The sequence below is a fragment of the Electrona antarctica genome (genome assembly GCF_951216825.1).
Source record: "Electrona antarctica genome assembly, chromosome: 22".
NCBI lineage: Eukaryota > Metazoa > Chordata > Actinopteri > Myctophiformes > Myctophidae > Electrona > Electrona antarctica.
Genome location: NC_136805.1, coordinates 24,963,473 through 24,982,411, shown reverse-complemented (window position 1 = coordinate 24,982,411; position 18,939 = coordinate 24,963,473). Strand labels below are relative to the sequence as shown.

At 42.2% G+C, this 18,939-nt stretch overlaps 3 protein-coding genes across 3 annotated transcripts in view; 2 read left to right on the top strand and 1 right to left on the bottom strand.

Annotated features, from left to right (window-relative positions):
* Positions 1 to 1,142, top strand: part of LOC306915755 (arf-GAP with dual PH domain-containing protein 1) — a 29,395-nt gene extending 28,253 nt beyond the window's left edge. Inside the window, exon 11 of the mRNA XM_079493354.1 lies at positions 708 to 1,142. Within this exon, the coding sequence (XP_079349480.1) occupies positions 708 to 736 (29 nt within the window). The 3' untranslated portion in view covers positions 737 to 1,142. The remainder of the gene's footprint in view (positions 1 to 707) is intronic.
* Positions 1,143 to 3,719: 2,577 nt separating this feature from the next.
* LOC306915751 (transcription factor Sox-8-like) lies at positions 3,720 to 8,223 on the bottom strand. The gene is made up of 3 exons (XM_079493347.1): positions 7,683 to 8,223; positions 7,048 to 7,319; positions 3,720 to 6,679 (listed from the first exon to the last, which is right to left on the bottom strand). Exons 1-3 carry the CDS (start codon positions 8,099 to 8,101, stop codon positions 5,808 to 5,810), a joined length of 1,563 nt encoding a protein of 520 aa, XP_079349473.1. The 5' UTR covers positions 8,102 to 8,223; the 3' UTR covers positions 3,720 to 5,807.
* A 906-nt stretch (positions 8,224 to 9,129) lies between these two features.
* lmf1 (lipase maturation factor 1) overlaps positions 9,130 to 18,939 on the top strand; it is a 29,607-nt gene continuing 19,797 nt past the window's right edge. The window contains exons 1-4 of the mRNA XM_079493333.1: positions 9,130 to 9,361; positions 10,592 to 10,901; positions 11,022 to 11,032; positions 12,016 to 12,164. Of these exons, the coding sequence (XP_079349459.1) occupies positions 9,136 to 9,361; positions 10,592 to 10,901; positions 11,022 to 11,032; positions 12,016 to 12,164 (696 nt within the window). The 5' untranslated portion in view covers positions 9,130 to 9,135. The remainder of the gene's footprint in view (positions 9,362 to 10,591; positions 10,902 to 11,021; positions 11,033 to 12,015; positions 12,165 to 18,939) is intronic.

The window sequence follows — 18,939 nt, the reverse complement described above, 5'->3', positions numbered from 1 at the left end:
ACCAGAATGATGCAATTAGCAATTGTTGTTGCCTCTACATTTTACCAGGCTTGATATAAGTGCAGATGCTGATGTCATACAGTATGTCATACATCATAATAATGGAAAACTCCCTAGACCCCATAGATTATTATGACATAATAATGGAAAACATCCTTCCTTCTAAACTATACGTATTTTTGTTCAGCACCCGTAACATCCTTTGATATGTGCGTGCGTCTATTTATAATAATGGAAAACCCACACATGACGTCAGTTACTCTAGAAACTAGAACTGACAATAATAATAGTCTGGTTGCTGTGTGACTGACCATCCACACTAATGATTGAATATTGCCATATTCTGTACATTCAATAGCCATATTGAGCATTAGAATAGTTAAAGGTATACTGTTAGTAATTGATCACTAACGTCTAAATTATATCTGAAAGCTAAAGTGTATGTATAATGCAGAAATAGAAAGTAGTAAAGTCAAACGTTACTCTGAGAGGTATATTGGTACATTCGACTGTAAAGCATCAAGACTGAAGCAGGCTGTACAGTAGCAGTGCACCGGTTGCTGCACAAGTTCTGCAGTTACAGCTGCATTCACAGTGCTTTGGACTCTTTATGGGTTATCCTTCTGAAAGCAACTCTAGTGTGAAACATACTGCATTGCAGTGGTGATTGTCACAGTGTGGTCATTGTTTTTTGCTTGCCTTCGTAGTGGAGGCCCATTTTAAACACAAGCCTTGAAGACCGGCGCGGGCTTCACAGAGCCGCAAACTCAAGGGGAACGGCCCCGTCTCATTCAGACCATAGAGACATAGAGCGAGAGAAGAACCCACTGCACAACCAGAGATGGTGGACCCTGCTGTACTGTACCTGTACTGTACCTGTGTGGCAGGACAGGAAGAATCCAGGAAGGAAACTAACAATGGGGGCAAGAAGAGAGAAACAGGAAGGAGGAGGATGTCCAAACAGCAAAATGCTCATGTTGTAATAGAACTCTCGCATCTTATTTTGTGGATGAAAGTTTAGTGGTCAGAGCCCAAAGTTTCAGAAGGTATTGCAATCATCAGTTGCTAGGCATTATCATGTCCCCCCCCCTCCCCCCCCCCTCCCTCAGTTTTTCATGTTGACTCTCTACCATCTGTGCATCAGCCCCCCCCCAGTCCCCCCCCCCCCCCCCCCCCCCCCCGCCTTGTGAATGTTCATTCCACCTGTGATCTAGTCAGTGTAATTATGTCATTTTGAGTCATTTCGGCGTGTGCTTAACAAAGACAGTGGATATAGTTAATTTATTGAATGTACAGTTTTGAAGGTGACTGTGGCTTTTTATCCTGTGGGGAATTGTGATTTACTTGGAAAACTTCTGGATTAATAGGACCCTGTAAAATACATATTCTTTGGCATTAGAATCTGCTGAAGATTAATCTACTCTACAAGGTGCTTATATGCATAAAAAAAGAAAAAAGTACAAACTCTGAAATGGCCTCACATAATGTAGCTGCAGTTTTACAATTTACATTCAGACATGGTTATTTTATGCCAAAATCTGATAGCTGTTTTCTTTATTTATTTGAACTACTGTATATATTAAATTATTGTGGACGTGAATGCTGCTTAAAAAAGATTGTAATGTGACTGGATTGTAATTTATTTGATATGCGCCCGCCACCCATTTTGGGCATGCCATTATAGGCATTCATTGTTTCAAAGATTTCGAAAAATGTTTGTCAATTCTTTGAAAATAGTGGATCTACAAGCTCACAACGCAGCTTGAACTTGTAGATCAGCTGTTTTGAAGATTTTTTTATTTTTAATTCTTTGAAAATAGTGCGTAAGTGTAACAGACAATGATGGTAGTTAATTTCTTCCTGAAAATCTGTCAATACAGCTGAAGCTGAAATTAATTGATAGACTGGTATGTCTTTTGTGTACACTGAAATATGTTACAGTAGATTCACTGCAATGGACAAATTTTAAATATATCTTTTCTTTTCTTTCTTTTTTTTATGAAATCATCGGCTAAGCGGGGCCTCTAGCCTATCTCCTGCTGGCTCATAGTTTTTTTTATTATTATTTATTATAAGCACACCTTGTTGGCATTGCATTATCAGCCACAAAACAACATGAAAATACATGTTATTCTACACTACACATGTGTTACTACAAAGAGGCACAGTGGCCAGTAGATGTGTTTCTGTGGGTGGCAGTGGCTCAGGAGGTAGAGTTGCCGTCTTGGAATCAGAAGGTTCCTAGTTTGATGACCAGCTCTATACCTGGCCGGGGACTGCCCGTACCGTAAGTCTGACCGCCCGTTAGTCTGACCTGGCCAGTTAAGACTGAGGTTAGGGTTATCAACCTACATGGCAGGTTAAGACTGAAGTGTGGCCGGTTAAGACTGAGGTTAGGGTTAGCGACCTATGTGGCCGGTTAAGACGGAGGTTAGGGTTAGGGTTAGTGTTAGTTCGGAATTGTGCCTCCTGGCCACATGTTTCTTTGAGCAAGACACTGAACCCCTGATGGCTCCTGATGAGCAGGGTTTCCTCTGCCATGAATGTTTCGTGCAGCTCTATGAATAAAGCTGCTATATAAATGCACCATTTACCATGTGCTCAAAAATAATGCATTTGGTGCAGTGGCTAAATTAATAATTAATTGACAGTAAATGTCTCCAAATAAAAAAATCAAAATAAATAAAAGGCAATATTTAAAATAGTTTTACTGGAATGTATTCTCTGTATTATAATATAACACATTATGAGAACACCACAAGATGGGGTAGACATTTATAAAAGTGATGCAAAGAAGCCTTAAGTGGACACTGCTCATTTGTCATTCTGGCCAGCAGATGGCACTCCTCTCATATCGATATCAGCAGCCATGCATGTTAGACTGTTAGATTTACTTTGCCAATGTGCATTCATCCAGAGCCATGTGCCCTGTCAAAAAGTATTGTAGGCCTACAAGTTATGATCAACACATACATACAGTGCATGTACATGCCATATGTTACAATATGTACATGGTACCGGGCATATGTACATGGTACATAATATGGCATGGCATGTGCCATGCCATATTTGTCTAAAACAGCATGCACGAAAAATTGTTGGTCTCCTGACGATCCGTCAGGAGTGGCCAGATGCAGGAGTGGCCAGATCCTGGCCACTCCTGCATTAAACGCACTGACACACAAATATACACACATGCAAACTCCGGCAAGGTCTCCAAGGGAATCATGGGTAAATCAATGTTGTTTCTGTCTGGCAGGGTTGTTGTCATTGGCAACCATATTGCCATGGTAAACTGGGCAGACAGTGAGCCACTGAGATGTAAGTCACTGCCACAAAGGAAGTCTTTTAAACAGGGTGGGACCTCTGAAGCACTATGTTTGTCATGAAGCTGAACTGAATGCTCAGTACGCCACTGGCACTCACTGTGGGCCATTTAGTGTGTGTGTGTGAGTGTGTGTGTGTGTGTGTGTGTGTGTGTGTGTGTGTGTGCGCGCGCGCGTGCGCGCATGTGTGCGTGCGTGCGCGCGGCTGCGCGCGTACGCATGCACGCATGTACGTACGTGCATTGTGCATACACCCTAATACATGGTTCCCTTTTCTTGTTTTCTCACAATCAAAGCATGTTCAGACACATTTATTAATCCAATAAATCAATATTTTATGATAAATTAAATTGCATTTAATCAGGAAAAGAGATTAAACTCATATATCGGTTATATGGCTCTGTACTTCTAAAAGACAGCATACTAGTCACTGCAACTCAGGTTATTATGTCAAATCTGAATCCAATCTAATCTGAAATATAACACTTTGTGAGTTCCTCTTCTGCATTTTTCATAACAGTGTCAGTGATACAATTGTGTTGAGGCGAGGAAGGGGGTCCTGTTGGAAATGTGACATTTTGACATGTCTCTTTAGAACACAGTAAAATCCTCAGCGCTAACTTGTAACTCAAAGTGTACAAAATGTAACCAAATAGACCTGTAATTTGTATTTGAGCTAAAGGAGGATTTTCTGTATAGTCCGTGGTTCCAAGCCAGGCCAGTTGATCACCGTTGATGTGTGGTGCTCTTATGTCTATAGTCTAGACTGACTTCTGCAGCAGATGCAAAAGTATCAATGCTAGCATTTCTAGTTTGAATGTCAGAGGTAAATTATTACTTCTCCTCACTCGTTACAAAGAAAGATGGGTTTCATCATTTCTGCAAACAAAGGAATGAAATTCCCCTTCAGATCACTCCAGAGTGTCTGATTACCCAGAGGCCCCTTAGTAGCTTATTTGGGTGGCAGGGCATTTGACATTAATAGTTAGAATAGAACTGTAACTGAGAGGTCCAATAACTGATTGATGCCAGCATTTTGTTGTCCTAGTGTCAACTACAATGCATCAAATCACAAATCGGCATTGCATTGTAAGCCATTTCTTTATTTCATATTTATTTTCATAAACCTTTTGTGCTGCCCTTTATGGAAAACTACAGTCCAGCTGTCCTGTCCATCATTTAGTGTAGCAGACAGTTCCAACTGGGACGGAACCATGAAATTTAGCTAATCCCCAGCACAGGAAACATAACTGCCACACCTGTTCGCCTGTTGATAATCTGGAAACCATGCTGCAATGAGTGACAGTCAACAGCAGACTGGTTTCAGAGGGGGGGAAAGGTTGTGCATGAAATACGTATTGGAACTTGGGAACATATATTAAACTCTAAACTGTGAATATGTTTATTTTATAATATTAACTTTTTATTCCATGTGGAACTTCGTAAGCTCAGGTAAAAAGAAATAGCATGGATTGAAATTGTAATGTTTAAAACAAAAAAATACAAGTAGGCCTACATTAACAAAGTCTGGGGTTTACCTTATCTTGATTGATACTCCAAACCAGTATTTTAACCATATAGCTAAGTATCAACCCATATTACTAAGTTTAACTGCATTTTCTGGCCTCAAGACTGAAATTGGAGCATAATAGTCGAAAATCATGTGTTTGCATAATCAAATGGTTGTGCAATACTATAGAATGTTGAAACAATTCTTGGAATTCCAAAAAGGAAGCATAACTACATATGTTTCATTATTCTGGACTCAGGGTTATTGAGGACCCCCCGGGCCCCCCCCCCCTACCCTCACAGAGGTATCACATATTTATGTAAATTTCCAAGTCATGACAGGCAATGTCCTTTCTGTTCTACTACTAGACTGCAATACATTCATCTGGTGAATGTAGAATGAAGTATATAATTGTCCACTGGTCCATTGTTGGCCAAAATGAAAACCAGTAAAATTCTTACTCTCTCCGGGGACAAACTTGAGTCACTGCTACTTTCTGTACCAAAAAAGGCACATACTGTACTGTTTCCGTCTTCTCCTTTTTAATACAAGGAAACAGTCTTTCTGTGTCCCATAATGATGTGCAGTTCATACAATGTACTCCAACTCTGATTATTACTCCAAGTACTCAAATTCGAAAGCATTGCACAGAGTAAAAAAAGAACAAAAGAAAAGAACCACAAGCCCCTTTGGGTGGTTCCCATTGCACTGTCCTGTGTACAGTACATTGGTGTTGCATGACGTATCCTCATAGGACTTTACATTAGAAAGATGCTGTCTTACGATGGAAATAATGGATGAATAATGTGGTGATTTAGTTTGATTCCTTAACAATAACCTCATAATAACTCAAACCACCACATCTTAAGTTACAAATTATTTTAAAGCTGGGCAGTTGAGCAAACAACACATTTAAAGCCTCAGCATCATTAAAGATCTTTGGTTCCTCTTCTCCTTCTCCTCCTCCTCCTTCAGGGCCTGGTAAGGCCAGTGTAGACAGGCTGCTCCCAGCCGGCAGGCGGACTGTGAGGAGGAGGAGCCAGGGCTAGGCTGTTAATTAGAGGCGAGGTGTAGGCCCTGCGGGATGAGTGGAAATAGGGGTACTGGTAGAGCCCAGCGGTATACCCGGGGTAGGCACTGTAGAAGCCACTGGGACTCTGCAGGTCGGTGTAGTCGCAATGCCCAATGGAGGAAGATGAACTGGATGTGGAGGAAGAGGAGGTGGTGATGGAGGAGGTGGGGATAAGGCAGGTACCCGAACCGAGGGAGGTGTATTCGGGGTGGGGTGGTGGTGGTGGGGGTGAAGAAGAGGAGGTAGACGAGCAGTGGGAGGAATGGCTGCTGTAGTGGCCGGGACTCATCTGCTCGGTTTTAATGCGAGGTCTGTGGGTAACGTCAGTATGTGTCCTTCTGTTGTCAGTATTGGATGAAGATGGAGAAGGTGAAGGCGATAATCCGGCCATAGAACTTCCATTTTTAACAACCCAAGGGGACACTCCTTCAGAGTGAGAGTGGGTGTAAGACGGGAGCAGGGATACCGAATGGTTGCTAGGTCCATGCCCGTTCTCCGGTGGGGGTAAAGGGGCGGATCCATGGCCATTGAGAGGCAGGTATTGGTCAAACTCATGGACATCAAACCCTTCCATGGTGCTGATGACATCAGTGCTGAGCTCTGAGATGTCCACGTTACTGAAGTCAATGTTCTGACGACCAGTGTTTGGAATGGAAACAGAACCACTATTGGTGCTGCTGCTGGTCAGGGGACGGTGTCCCTCATGCTTGATACCCAGGGGAAGGTCTGTTTTGGGGGTGGTAGGAGGTGTCGGCGGTCCGTGGGGGTGTCCTAGGGTCCCGGAGAAATAAACAAAATAAAAATCATCATAGGGCATGCAGCCTTACTGCAAGCTATAGCTGAACTATTGCAGGACTGTATCCATTATTCTGTTCTCTTTAGTCAGAAATGGCAAGGAATGACTCATACTGTAGGTTCAGAGTCTACAGTTTTATGTTACTGTATTAAATGGACCTTTATGTAAAATGATATCCAAGACTTTGTCAAGCAATAGTAATAATATAAAAAGCAATAAGCGATACTTAATATACCAAACTGTATGAGAAATTGAGCTTAATTAAAGTATAAACACTGTACGACAACTTGGATTTGAACTACCGGTATTCAAATCAACACACTGCTGAACCCAGTCCACTCACCTGTCCTGTCGGAATGGTAGTGAGGGTGTCCATCCCCAACGCCCACCAGCCGAGACATGCCCGGTTCAGTCTTATACAGGCCCTGTTGCTGGTGATGTGGATGGTGTGGTTGTTGGTTCAATCCAGCTCTGGGGACTGAGTCCCCTTGGCCAGGTTTGGTGATCTTGCGTCTCCGAGGCTGGTACTTGTAGTCTGGGTAGTCCTTTTTGTGTTGAAGTCTCAGGCGCTCAGCTTCTTCAATGAAGGGCCGCTTCTCACTCTCAGAGAGCAGACTGGGGAGGAAAGGGCCAAGTTTGGCTTATTGGTTTACACAACACACACACACACATATGTTAATTTAACTTTGGGTTGAAGTTATATTGCAAAGAGATCTGTAGCCTATGACCTCAGTGCAACATAACCTCCCTTATAGCCTACAACTTAGCCTATGTATGTAGGCTATGCAGCATAATAATATGACACCGAATACAAGTTCATATTAGATAGATAATAATAGTGTTTTAGATAATAATGGTGTAGCTCAAATCAGATCACATTCAATGGGCTGTGCGTAATGCCCATCGGCGATAGGCATGTCAATCAATTTGACTTCGTTGTCACTATCCCAATCCATGTTTGGTTTGAGAGTTGCTCACCGCCAGAGTTTCCCGAGAGTCTTGCTGAGTTCGGCGTTATGCAACTGCGGATACTGGTCCGCGAGTTTCCTCCGCGCTGCTTGCGCCCACACCATGAACGCGTTCATCGGCCGTTTGACGTGAGGTTTGCTCTTCAGCCCTCGCTCCCCGTGAGAGGGCATCGGCAACAACGACCAGTCGTAACCTTTGAGCACCTGCGACACCGCGTCGCGGATGCAAGCGGGGAACCTTTCATCCTCTGGGCGATCTGGATCGCTTTGCGCTTTGTGCGTAATCCCGGGAGGGCGAGCTGGCCCCTGCCCGTCAGACCCTGTTGGGGAGGTCGGCGGTTCTGAATCGGACTCGTGCTGGGACATAGAGCTGCCTGTGCCCGCTGGACTGCATGCATGCTCAGTGAAGGATTTGTGTTCTTCGGTCATTTTTCGTCAACAAAAATGTTTTTGATTATGTCGTCCAGACCCAGATGTCTCCAGCACCAAGTGCGCCTTGACGCACGCTGCTCGTCAGGACGTCGAACAGTCACAAGAAAGTTTGGGGCTACTGAAACACTTTTACTTCTCACCCAAGTTCACGCCCCTTTCTTCCTATTGGTTTTTATTCTGTTTTTTCACCATTGACGTTCCTCCCATGATCTGCCCGTGGAAGCAGCAGCTGCACCGTTGGGTTGAAAATTAATTTAAGTGATATCTCATGATTATTTTGACTGGGGATTAATTATAGCACATTTCAGTTAGATTACAGGACCACGCCCACCCTGAACCCCATGTTAGTTACGCATTAATTACCCTCGAGTCCTCACCTATCTTGCTAAGTCACTCAATACTTCACTCGCCTCAGGTGAGTCACCTGTTCATCATTAGTGCACTGCTGCTTTATATCCTATAGGCCTAGGCTACTCCTCTCTTTCAGTTGCATCCATTCCTGCTTCTGAAATTGGAGTATGTCATCAATACAACAAGTAATTGTTATTAGTTCCCTTAATTCCCTCTTAACAATTTATTTAATTCCGAACGCACCCATAGTATAGACATTCGCCTCTATTCTCCATACGCAGACCAAGAGAGGCATCAGGTCAGGACATTGCTTTACGGAAAACGAGGAGTGCCTCCCTTAGAGTATATATTAATATAATGAATTAATATAATATAATATAATTAATATAATAATTAATAATATTAATATATACTAAGGTGCCGCCAAAGCGTCACCAGGAGGAAAGGGGCACTGTAAACAGCTGACTCCAGCTCGCCGTCTACAACATATTTTACTACATTATAACATTGTTGTATTAATTGCTCGTTTTAAAAATATATATTTGTGTTTTTGTTTACTTCTTTACTTTCTTCCACCGATAGTTATGGTTTATTAAGAAAAGAAAAGAAAAAAAAAAGAAATGAACAGCGCTTACCTCATTTGTTTTGTCACGTGACCGTCACACATGCAACTGTCAAACATGGCGACCGCCAGTGACAGTCCAGAGCAGAGTACAGAGAGCTCGTTGAGAAAAAGACGTGTAGATACTTCTAAGACAGCGGAAAATTTGTGTGAGAACAACGAAGAGGATGGAGGGGACAACACAGCCAAATGCGACGAGAAAGAGAAGAGGCTTACTTCGTTGCAAACTGGGACATATTGGCTCACTCGGATTGTGCTGCTACGCTCAATTGCGTTCATTTACTGTGAGTAACTAATACTAACTACTGTAAATGTAAGTTTACTGTTTTCAGCTGGTAACAACTGAACTGGTAATAGCCAGGGCTTCCAGCATTGGACTGTGAGAATCCAGGATTTAGTGAATTGTGGGAGATGGGAGTTTGATACTTTTATCAGACTTGCTTTACTAGCATTCAGCATTGGATCATCCAATGCTATAGTCCCAATGCTAATGGGGATGGGTACAGTTTCAGCCATTAAAACGCAAAAAGTCAATCAGAAATTGATTTGATGACTGAAGCAATGTAAGACCCATCTTTAATAATAACCATTCATTATTGAAGTGAACATCAGTATGATTGCATGCATTCCCAGGCGGGGGTCCTCCCCCCAAAACATTGTAACATAGCAGATGTAAGTTCCTGTGTCCAGGAGAAATGACAATGCAAACTTTGACAGACTGGAATGGCTTAGGGTCGACGACAGAGTACAGCATCTTGCAATGGGTCTGGTCCACACGATTCGATACTCCACCAAGATACCCCATGTACCTGTCTAGATACTTCCTTAATGTTAAGTCCACACCCACAACACCAGAGGGAGTGCAACGAACCATGTACAACCCAGATTCGGCACAAACAAGGGACTAAATTATTTTCGCTCCTATATTATTTTCGCTCCTATGCCACCAAAATGTGGAACGCCCTACCAACAGTCATTAAGACATGCGAATCCCTTGACTCCTTCAAAACCGCTCTCAAAGGGCACCTACGGATGGCTGCAATTCGAAACTGGCCCCCGTAAAATTTGAATCCCCCCCCCTTTTTTCCCTCACTGTATATGTTTCTTTTCCCTTTTTACCTCCATTATGATGAATTCCTGTTCTGTTCTTTGTCTATATAAAAGTGTCTATTTGTATGTCTCTAAATGTTTTGATGAATTGAACATGGTGGACCCTATTGTAAACAAGTGTAATGCTTAATTGGGTCGTCCACTCACAGTTAACAGCCTTTGTATTGAGTTTGTGCTTGAAATGTACTGTAATTCTGCAAACTGTTAATAAATATTTCAATCAATCAATCAAAAGCAGGAGTCCTGCAGGAGATGTGGTCAAAATGTGTTGGCAGCCCTGGTAATAGCTGGTTATAGCTGGTAATAGTGACAGATGTGTCGTTGCAGAATTGAATTAATCAATAGCACTGTCTGATGATTTACCGTTTTCTCTCTCCTATTATCCCCTGTCTGCTTTTGTCCAGTTGTAGCATTCGGTATTGCCTACAACCAAAATAAGCAGCTGATAGGCGTACAAGGCCTGCTGCCCTGCAAGGACTACCTCAACAGTGTCAAACGCTATCTGGGGGGAAAAATAGGCATGGCAGCACTGGCATACACCCCATCTCTCCTGTGGTTCATGGACTGGAACTATATGGATGCCAACTTGGATGGCATCGCACTATGTGGGCTGGCACTGTCAGGGTTTGTCCTGGCAACTGGAATGGCCAATATGGTGATCATGGCGACGTTATGGATTCTCTATCACTCCCTAGTCAGTGTGGGACAGCTGTGGTGAGTTCAAGGAAGCATATATACACAGTGTTTAAGTACTATTATTAGATGTGTCATTCTGTAGCCTCCTCAGGTTCAATATTATAGCATCCTTCATCCCCTCTTTCTTTCTCTTTCTAGGTACTCCTTTGGTAAGTGAACCTCACTCACACACCTATCAGTGATCAAGAAAGTTATATTTTATTGTTTCTCATCAGGAAATTCATCCTTTGCATATGAACTATCCTAGCTAGTAGCTACTGGGGGCAGTGGGCAACCACTGAGCACAGACCAGCTCCACCTCTAAGGCCACTTAGGCCAGAGCGTTTGAACCCAGAACTTCCATGATGTGAGGCAACAGTGCTAAACACTGAGCCACCGTGATTAGCTTATACATCTTCTCTTTGTGTCTGTTTGCTACTGTCATCTGAATCTTCTTAATAGATATGTCACTTGAATTAATTAAAGCGTGCACTCTTCCACCCACACACATGATTACAAGGGCAGAACAGAACGATTATGAAAATCCATCAAAATAAGGTAGTGTTGCAGGTTCCCATTTTCAAAACATTTGTAGTTTATTCTGTATTGTATTGTATAGGCTACTTGTTGCTTCAATTCAGTACTAAACCACTACATTTACTTGAATCTAATTGTAATGGGAAGGAAAAAAGGGGGAAAAAGAAGAAATTGTATACAAAATCCAAATTGCAACTACTGCAATTGCAGCTACTCTAAGCTGCAACAGGCCACATAGTTTAGGGAGAGCATAAGTATAGGGAGAGAGTATAAATAGAACGTTACTGTTTATTGATTCTTGGTGATTCCTGAAGTGGCTAACATAGTAAATTGTCTTGCATGTAATCGCAGATTGAGAGGTACTGGGTATAAATAGACAGCTGGATGGACTGAGTTCTGGCATAGATAAACGGCAAGGTCAATGCGAGCTTGTTGATTGGTTAATGGCGCCTTGGCGTGAGAGACGCCAGTCCGATGTCTGGCAGTTATAATTGTGGTCAGTTTCTGGCTTTCCCTTCCTTTCTCTCTCTCTCTCTTCTCTTTATTAACTTCTCTTTATTATCTATTGTCTTCTCCTTTCCCTCTTGCTTCTCTTTGTCTTTCCTCTCCTCTCCAGGTTGGGAGAGTCAGCTGTTGGAGACAGGTTTTTTGGCCATCTTCCTGTGTCCACTATGGTGTTTGTCCCAGGTCCCACGTCGCTGTCCCCCCTCCCTCATCTCCATCTGGACCTTCAGGTGGCTCATTGTCCGCATCATGTTGGGAGCTGTGAGTAACATGCACACATTAGGATATTTTGTAGGCTTTGAACATTTGGTGGTATTTACAAATTAACCTTTGGTTTATGTTTTTTATTTATTCATTCATTCATTCAGGGTGGGTGATACATCCACAGCTGGCTGGTATATATAGGCCACATAGGGTACCAGGTCGTCTCGCCCCTTTTCCAACTCGCCCCCGCGAAAAGTGACGGCTCGCCACAGAATTTTATATATTATATATTATACATGTGTACTATAAGTAATCCAGATGTTTATTTATAAATATCAATATAAATCAATACAAATATAAATCAATGCAGCATAAATATCAGGTTATTTCAATGTATTTCAAGGATTTACTATAGCCCATACTATACTATATTATTATTCCCGTTGGGGCGACCGCTCTTCCCGTTGGGGCGACCGATCTTCGCCGCTTTGGGCGAGTTGGAAAAGGGGCGATCCGTCTCGTATTCCCACATAGGCCATGGCCTAGGGCGGCAGATTGCCTAGGGCGGCAGTTAGGGCGGCAGTTTGGGCAATGGGGGGGGGGGGGGGCAATGGGGCCATGGTCATTTTTCTGCTTTTTACACATTATGAAACTACAGAATGTAAGCTTTCATATGTATTGTTCATTGAAATTGGAAAATATTTGAAAAGGATATGACCCTTTGAAACTTTTTCAAATTGCTCAGGGCCGAACCTGGATACATCGATATATTGGGGCTGACAGAGAAGTCCATGTTCCTTGATAATGGACAGAGACATTTCCATTTCCCATTTCCAATCATCTTTAAATGTAGGCTTCCGTGTCATTAGCAAAACTTTGCTAGTGATGCTATTGCTAAGATACCAACTAGCGGTCTGTACTAAATCCCCCTCTATATGATGGCATTCAGTTCAGCATGTTGTGGCACTTTAGCTATACCTTTTGGTCATCTCCCAAATCCCAATGCATGTCCCCTAGTGAAAATATGGCATTAGCTTTTACTGATTGATCAGGACTAATGGAGCTATGAAGCTTGCACTGCTTGTTCAGTTTACATTTCTTCCTTAGGGATTATATGGCAGTGTTTAAGTCGTTAAGCAGAAAAGGTGTAGATACAGAAACTCATACTCGCACACACCTGAATTCACCTTGCATGCCAACATGAAGAAGCAAACATTCAGTCCCACTTGTTTGTCGTCTCCATTTCCTTTGGAGCGGTCTTCCACTAACACTCTAGACAACATTTGGAAATTCAAATCAGTGGTCAGTAAGGCAACATGTCTCAGTCTTTGGCAGGTTTGATGGTGGATGTTAGAATACAGATCTAGTTTGCTTTGCCAATTGCACTGGTTACCAAAATTCCAACAGGGGCCCAGGGCGCCTGCTGGCCTAGCGGTCCAGGCGCATGCCACATATATGTTCTGGCCTGACAGCACGTTGCGTGTTCGAATCCCGTTCATGAAGACCTTTGCTGGCAATAAAGGCAGAAAAGCCAAAAAAGGTTTTTTAGGGGGCCCTGGGAGGCACCTCCTTCTATTAATTTATAATCTACATTATTTCTATTAACATTAAACAATTTCTGAGAGAGAGAGCAATAACACCATTCAAATAGTACTGTAGTGTACACAATAGTAACCATTGCAGAAGTCCCCCTCTATGCATATGTCCTGCTTACTTTAATAGTGCTTATTAGTTATTACTTAGTCTTGCGTAGTCATACGATCAGAGATCTCCACCAACTGAAACGTCTGGGGACATCTAAAATTGACAGCAGTGAGAACAGCCACTAACAAATCTTCACACCTACTACTTTGAAAACCAATCCTGATACCGTCCCAATATGAAAGTCTTTGCATTATTTTTTCCTGAATTGTTTCCACCCAGTGTTAGCCCCTACATTGCATTTATATATCTATTTCAGTAGGCAGAGAGCTTTAATCGTCTGGCCGTGCAAGATTAGTTATTGCCTGTTAGTTAGTATGAATAAAGTTGTCATCCATTTATCCTCCACATGTCCTCCATTAGTACTGCTAACAATTTCCTTAATGTCACTGTAGAATGAAATGAATCTACTGCACAATAAAAGTGTTGTTCTCTCAATCCACTAGTTTCTAAACACTTAATTGTAAGTGTAGCTGACAATAAAGCAAAACATTTATTTGTTTAATTTCCCAAGCTATCCACTATAAAGTGTCTTTGACCCCTTTCTCAATCTGTATATCTTTTAACTCCATACTTCACTCCTCGAGTCTTGTATACAACTGTCAAGGACTAATCCATTTCCCCTGAGACACAAAGTCATTACTGCATATTAAAACCAGAAAGAAGTCTAGGAATCCCATTAGACATTATTGTGGCTTAAAAGCAATTCCTAGAATTTAATAGCTGGGTAGCCTGGGTTATTTTATTGTGGTACCAGTCTGCCAGTTGTTTCTTTTATAGATTGATTGGAAGCATACATTCCTTAGAATTTTGATGGTTGGATACAATTCAGCTTGATTGTTGCTAGCTACAGACCAAATTCACATGCAGATGTAGCCATTGCAGCAGTCTAACTATGCACAGCACGCTTCAATCAGTGCAGTACTTTTACTCCATCGCCAAAAAGATTTGGTCAGAGCAGATTTATCTCATTTTTGTCTCCACCAGGCCGTCCGTCAGCTAATCTCTGGCACCGTTGGCTTGATCGCACTCCCTGGATGGCAGAGCTGAACCTCTGCCCCAACGTTTTCACATGGGCCAGTTTTAGCGCCACCAGGAGGTCGATTTTTGCAAAACACATTTTTTGACAGTACACCTACAGATTTTGAGCAAACGTCAGGCAACTTGTACACAGTCACAGCCATTAAACGAAACGGGTCTTTGAGATTTTTCATACTCCATCCTGATTGGCTAAGATTGGCTCCAAATGTTCGCCAGAGTGCTCCATTTTGAACAAAATGCAGCAAATCACACACAGACAGACAGACAGGTGTACAGACACACACAGACAGACAGATGTACAGACAGAAGTACAGACTTGGTGCATTTATAGATAAGAAGATGGATAACTACACCGATCTGTGTAAAACTTTGTATGCACACTCAAGGCCAAGGAAAAAGCTTTTCCCTGTATTTTTCACACTCTTTATAGCGCCACCAGGCGGCCGACTTATGTAAAACACATTTATTTCGGTACACATGATCTCTATAGTCATGTGATAAAGACCGGTCTGTTTGATTTCTCATATTCCATCTTGAGTGGCACATTTTGTACAAATTCCCGCAAATCATGAACGCAGCGTCCGATTGCGGGGAAACTGTGCAGTGTGTCATTAGTCAGAAGGTTCATTGTTCCGAAATTACTATCCTTATCTCTAACCCTAAACTAAACATAACCGCAAGCACGGGAGCAGTGCATGTTCGCCCACCTTAATGCATGTTCGGACTTCGTATCTATGGGCAGTCCCCTATTCCCACTAGGCTGAGGAAGAAATGCCACTTGCTCTGCCACTTGCCACTGTCTTGACTCTGAAACCCTCCTATAGTTAGTTAACCCAGGGTCCCCCAGGGCTCTATTCTACTGTAGGCCAGCTCAGTTTTCCCCTCTATAACAAATCTCCATGCCAAAAATAACCAATTTACAAGCTCACAATGCGTTGCGTGGTGGGCTTGTAGATCTACTATTTTTGCCAAATGTTTGCCCCAGAATAGCGACACTAGGGTTCATGTGGTTAAACCATTGGAAGCCATAAGGAATGGTCTGGTAATTAACTGGAGGATTGTCTTGAGTTTTGTGTTATACCTCTATTGAATCAAGAACGAAATGCCTGCAATAATCAATGCAGGATGGATGCAGGGAAATTCATGAAGAGGAACGTATACAGAGGCTGCCAGATTGTTTGTAATGTGCTTCTCCACCAATATAAACTTTTCTCGTACATTTATCATGGTTGGTCAAAATATTTTATGAGAGCCCCTGAAAGTTCTCTTTGTTCGAAACTCTAATGTTAGACCTTGTTTTGATCTGTGATGTTAAAATGGGATTTTTCATCACAGGGACTCTATGTACTACCTCTGAAGTGCATGAATACAGTACTGACAGTACAGACCCTGTCGCGATCTCTCAGTGTCTGAGCCATCCTTGTCATGGCCATCTTCTATCTGTCAGTGTGCGGTTCACCACACACTGACTGCTAGTTTCTCCTTGCAAACTTGCCCTGCTGCTCACTTCAAAGCACTCGTCAGTAGTATTAACCATGTGGAATGGGATGAGTGATTGTCAGTACATAAGTATAAAGTGAGCATGAGTTCATCCTCTGTGCTTGTTCTTGTTGAGTGTTTATAGATTTCTTTTGTTTTAAAGGACAGTGGCCGATCAACCTCCCTTTGTCTGTATTTACACAGACAGTTGCAAAACTGAGAGAGTAATTTTATGGGAATGCTCTGAAGGAATTTGATCGTAGTTCAGCAGGGAGTATAATGTTTGTTTGGAGGTGGAGGTCCTAACCGCATCGTGGTCTTTCTTTAAAGAAAAAAGGGTAGTCCACTCCCCTACAGTGCTTTTATTTTTATTTTTTATTTTTTTAAATTTAGGAGTGCAGAGGAAGGGAATCACAGTGTGAAGAAACCGTAACGAAAGTTAGAAAAAAGGGAGTGACACACAACACAGGTCAACACTCAACAGCTGGATCTACTGTAAACCCACAACATAGCGAGAGACTCTTCAGCCCCTAGAGCGCTTCCCTCTTGTCAAACTCATCTTGTGTTTCATCTTTCTGTGACATGGTAACTCATTATAACATCAGTAACAGCAAGCCATCAGGTGATGGGCGATGAGGAATGCCGCTAATAGGAGGTAATGGGACGACAGTGTCGGCATTTAAAGTATGAAACACAATTAGGACTGTGCATGACAGGGCAAGGAACGGCCAGGACTTCGGCCCACAGCTGCTCTGCAGAGAGACAACAGTAAGTTGCATCGTGTTGTGTCGAAACAAATTTGCATTTTATGCTCTGAGCTTAACATTTCACTCGGAGCAATAAACAATGAGTGAACAAGTCTCTCTCAAGGTCACCGATAGAATTCACACACTGTTGCAGGTCTCAAACCTGAGATTCAACAGCTGCCAACTAACGCTTATTCAAGGTTGTTCAACATAGTGCAAGTACTGTAGCAAAAACTATGGCCTTGCACAAGCTATTATCAAGCCTAATAGAGCGTCGCAGTCCCGCCTCATTTTCCCCATAGACTTTTCAAAGAATATTTATTTAAAGACATTTACGCTGCGGACAAAGCCAACTCGAGTTGTGACAAATCATGACAATAAACACAATGTGTTGGGCAGATCAAATAATTAGAAAGAAGAAGAAAAAGGCAGGTTACAACACTTTTTGTTGTAACCTGTGTAACAACAACCTGTGTTTGTTGTCTTTTTGTTTTTCTTCTTACAAATTATTTGATTGGCCCAAAACATTGTGTTTATTGTCATGACTTGTCACAAATCGAGTTGGCTTTGTCCGCAGCGTAAACGTCTTTAAATAAATACTTTTTGAAAAGTCTATGAGGAAAATGAACAGGGAATTCTTTTCCGGGTCTGGAAAGGGGGCGGGACTGCGACGCGCTATACTAGCCCTTTGTTTTTCATTTCATGTGAAATTAGAGAATCATTGCGCCTACGTCTTGTTTAAAATATGTATCCACACTGGATGTATTACCATTAGCAATGTAGTTTTTTATAAGAGAAAGCATGAGGTGTTTTCCATCCTGTTATTACTTATCTTTTTACAAATCGCTTCCAGTACCTTCCATCATTTGTGGGGTCTACTTGTAGAAATGATAATTTTTTAATTACATTCTACACCAAATCTCTTTGCCAAATGTTCACATGCATATGCCCATTCCAATTGTGCTCAACCCAGTGCAACGACAAAAACTACATGCATGCACAAGCTTTTATCTGGCCTAATAATATATCCATGCTTTTTTGGTAATCAGTGAATTTCTACAATACTCGAATGCAGTCAATCCAGCAAATGTGAATGTCTTGTAAAGTCTTCATCCCATAAAGCATGAAATACCTGGTCATTCCATTTCGATCCTGTTTATGGGTTAGGGTTAGGAGAAGTGTCTCCTAGGAGGCCTGTCTTTATCTCCTTGTCACTGCAGATGATCAGTTTAAAGTACACTGGCACAACTGGAACAACTCTCTCCAAGTTGGCTCTGTGTCCTCCATTGTCTCAGAATTGTTGATCACACCTCAGGACAATGTTGGAACTTATAAAACGGCTATTGTTTTCAGAAAGGCCTAACCGATTTTATTACATGGCTTGGTTGAATGCTTGATTCTGATTGGTCAATCGCTTAATTCAGCGGTGAGTTATCTCATGATAATGACCGCTCCGCTGTATAATGACCGCTGCCTAATCAAACCCTCTGAGCACCACCAGCTGCGCCCCGCTTGATTTACTGCCGTTTCCAACATAACAGCCATGTAAACACACACACTAGTGACACACAATGTAATTTACAGCTAAACATTGCTCTTAAAAATGTTTTTGAAAACATTTGAGCGAGAAATAGACGAAGCAGGACCCCAAAATGGATTCTATTTGATCAACTCACTTCCTTGTTTTCCGACAGTGCTGCAGCCCTGCAGCTGGGCAGACGCAGCCAGCGCGAACTTATGGAATACTTTTTGTGTTGTGTTTTGGGTCAATGTATTCATTTATGTTAGTTAGCCATGTAATAAGCGGGATAATATCTGGCTAGGTGGTCATTGTCGGGATATAATTCACCTTCAGGGAGTGTAAC

Bases quoted from the DNA above. Each gene is read 5' to 3' on its own strand.
- LOC306915751 (XM_079493347.1), bottom strand. From the start codon at position 8,101: ATGACCGAAGAACACAAATCCTTCACTGAGCATGCATGCAGTCCAGCG. The intron at 7,320-7,682 runs GTGAGCAACTCT...TTTCCTCCCCAG, and splicing joins ACTCTCGGGAAACTCTGGCG to TCTGCTCTCTGAGAGTGAGA. The intron at 6,680-7,047 runs GTGAGTGGACTG...CCGGGACCCTAG, and splicing joins CTACCATTCCGACAGGACAG to GACACCCCCACGGACCGCCG.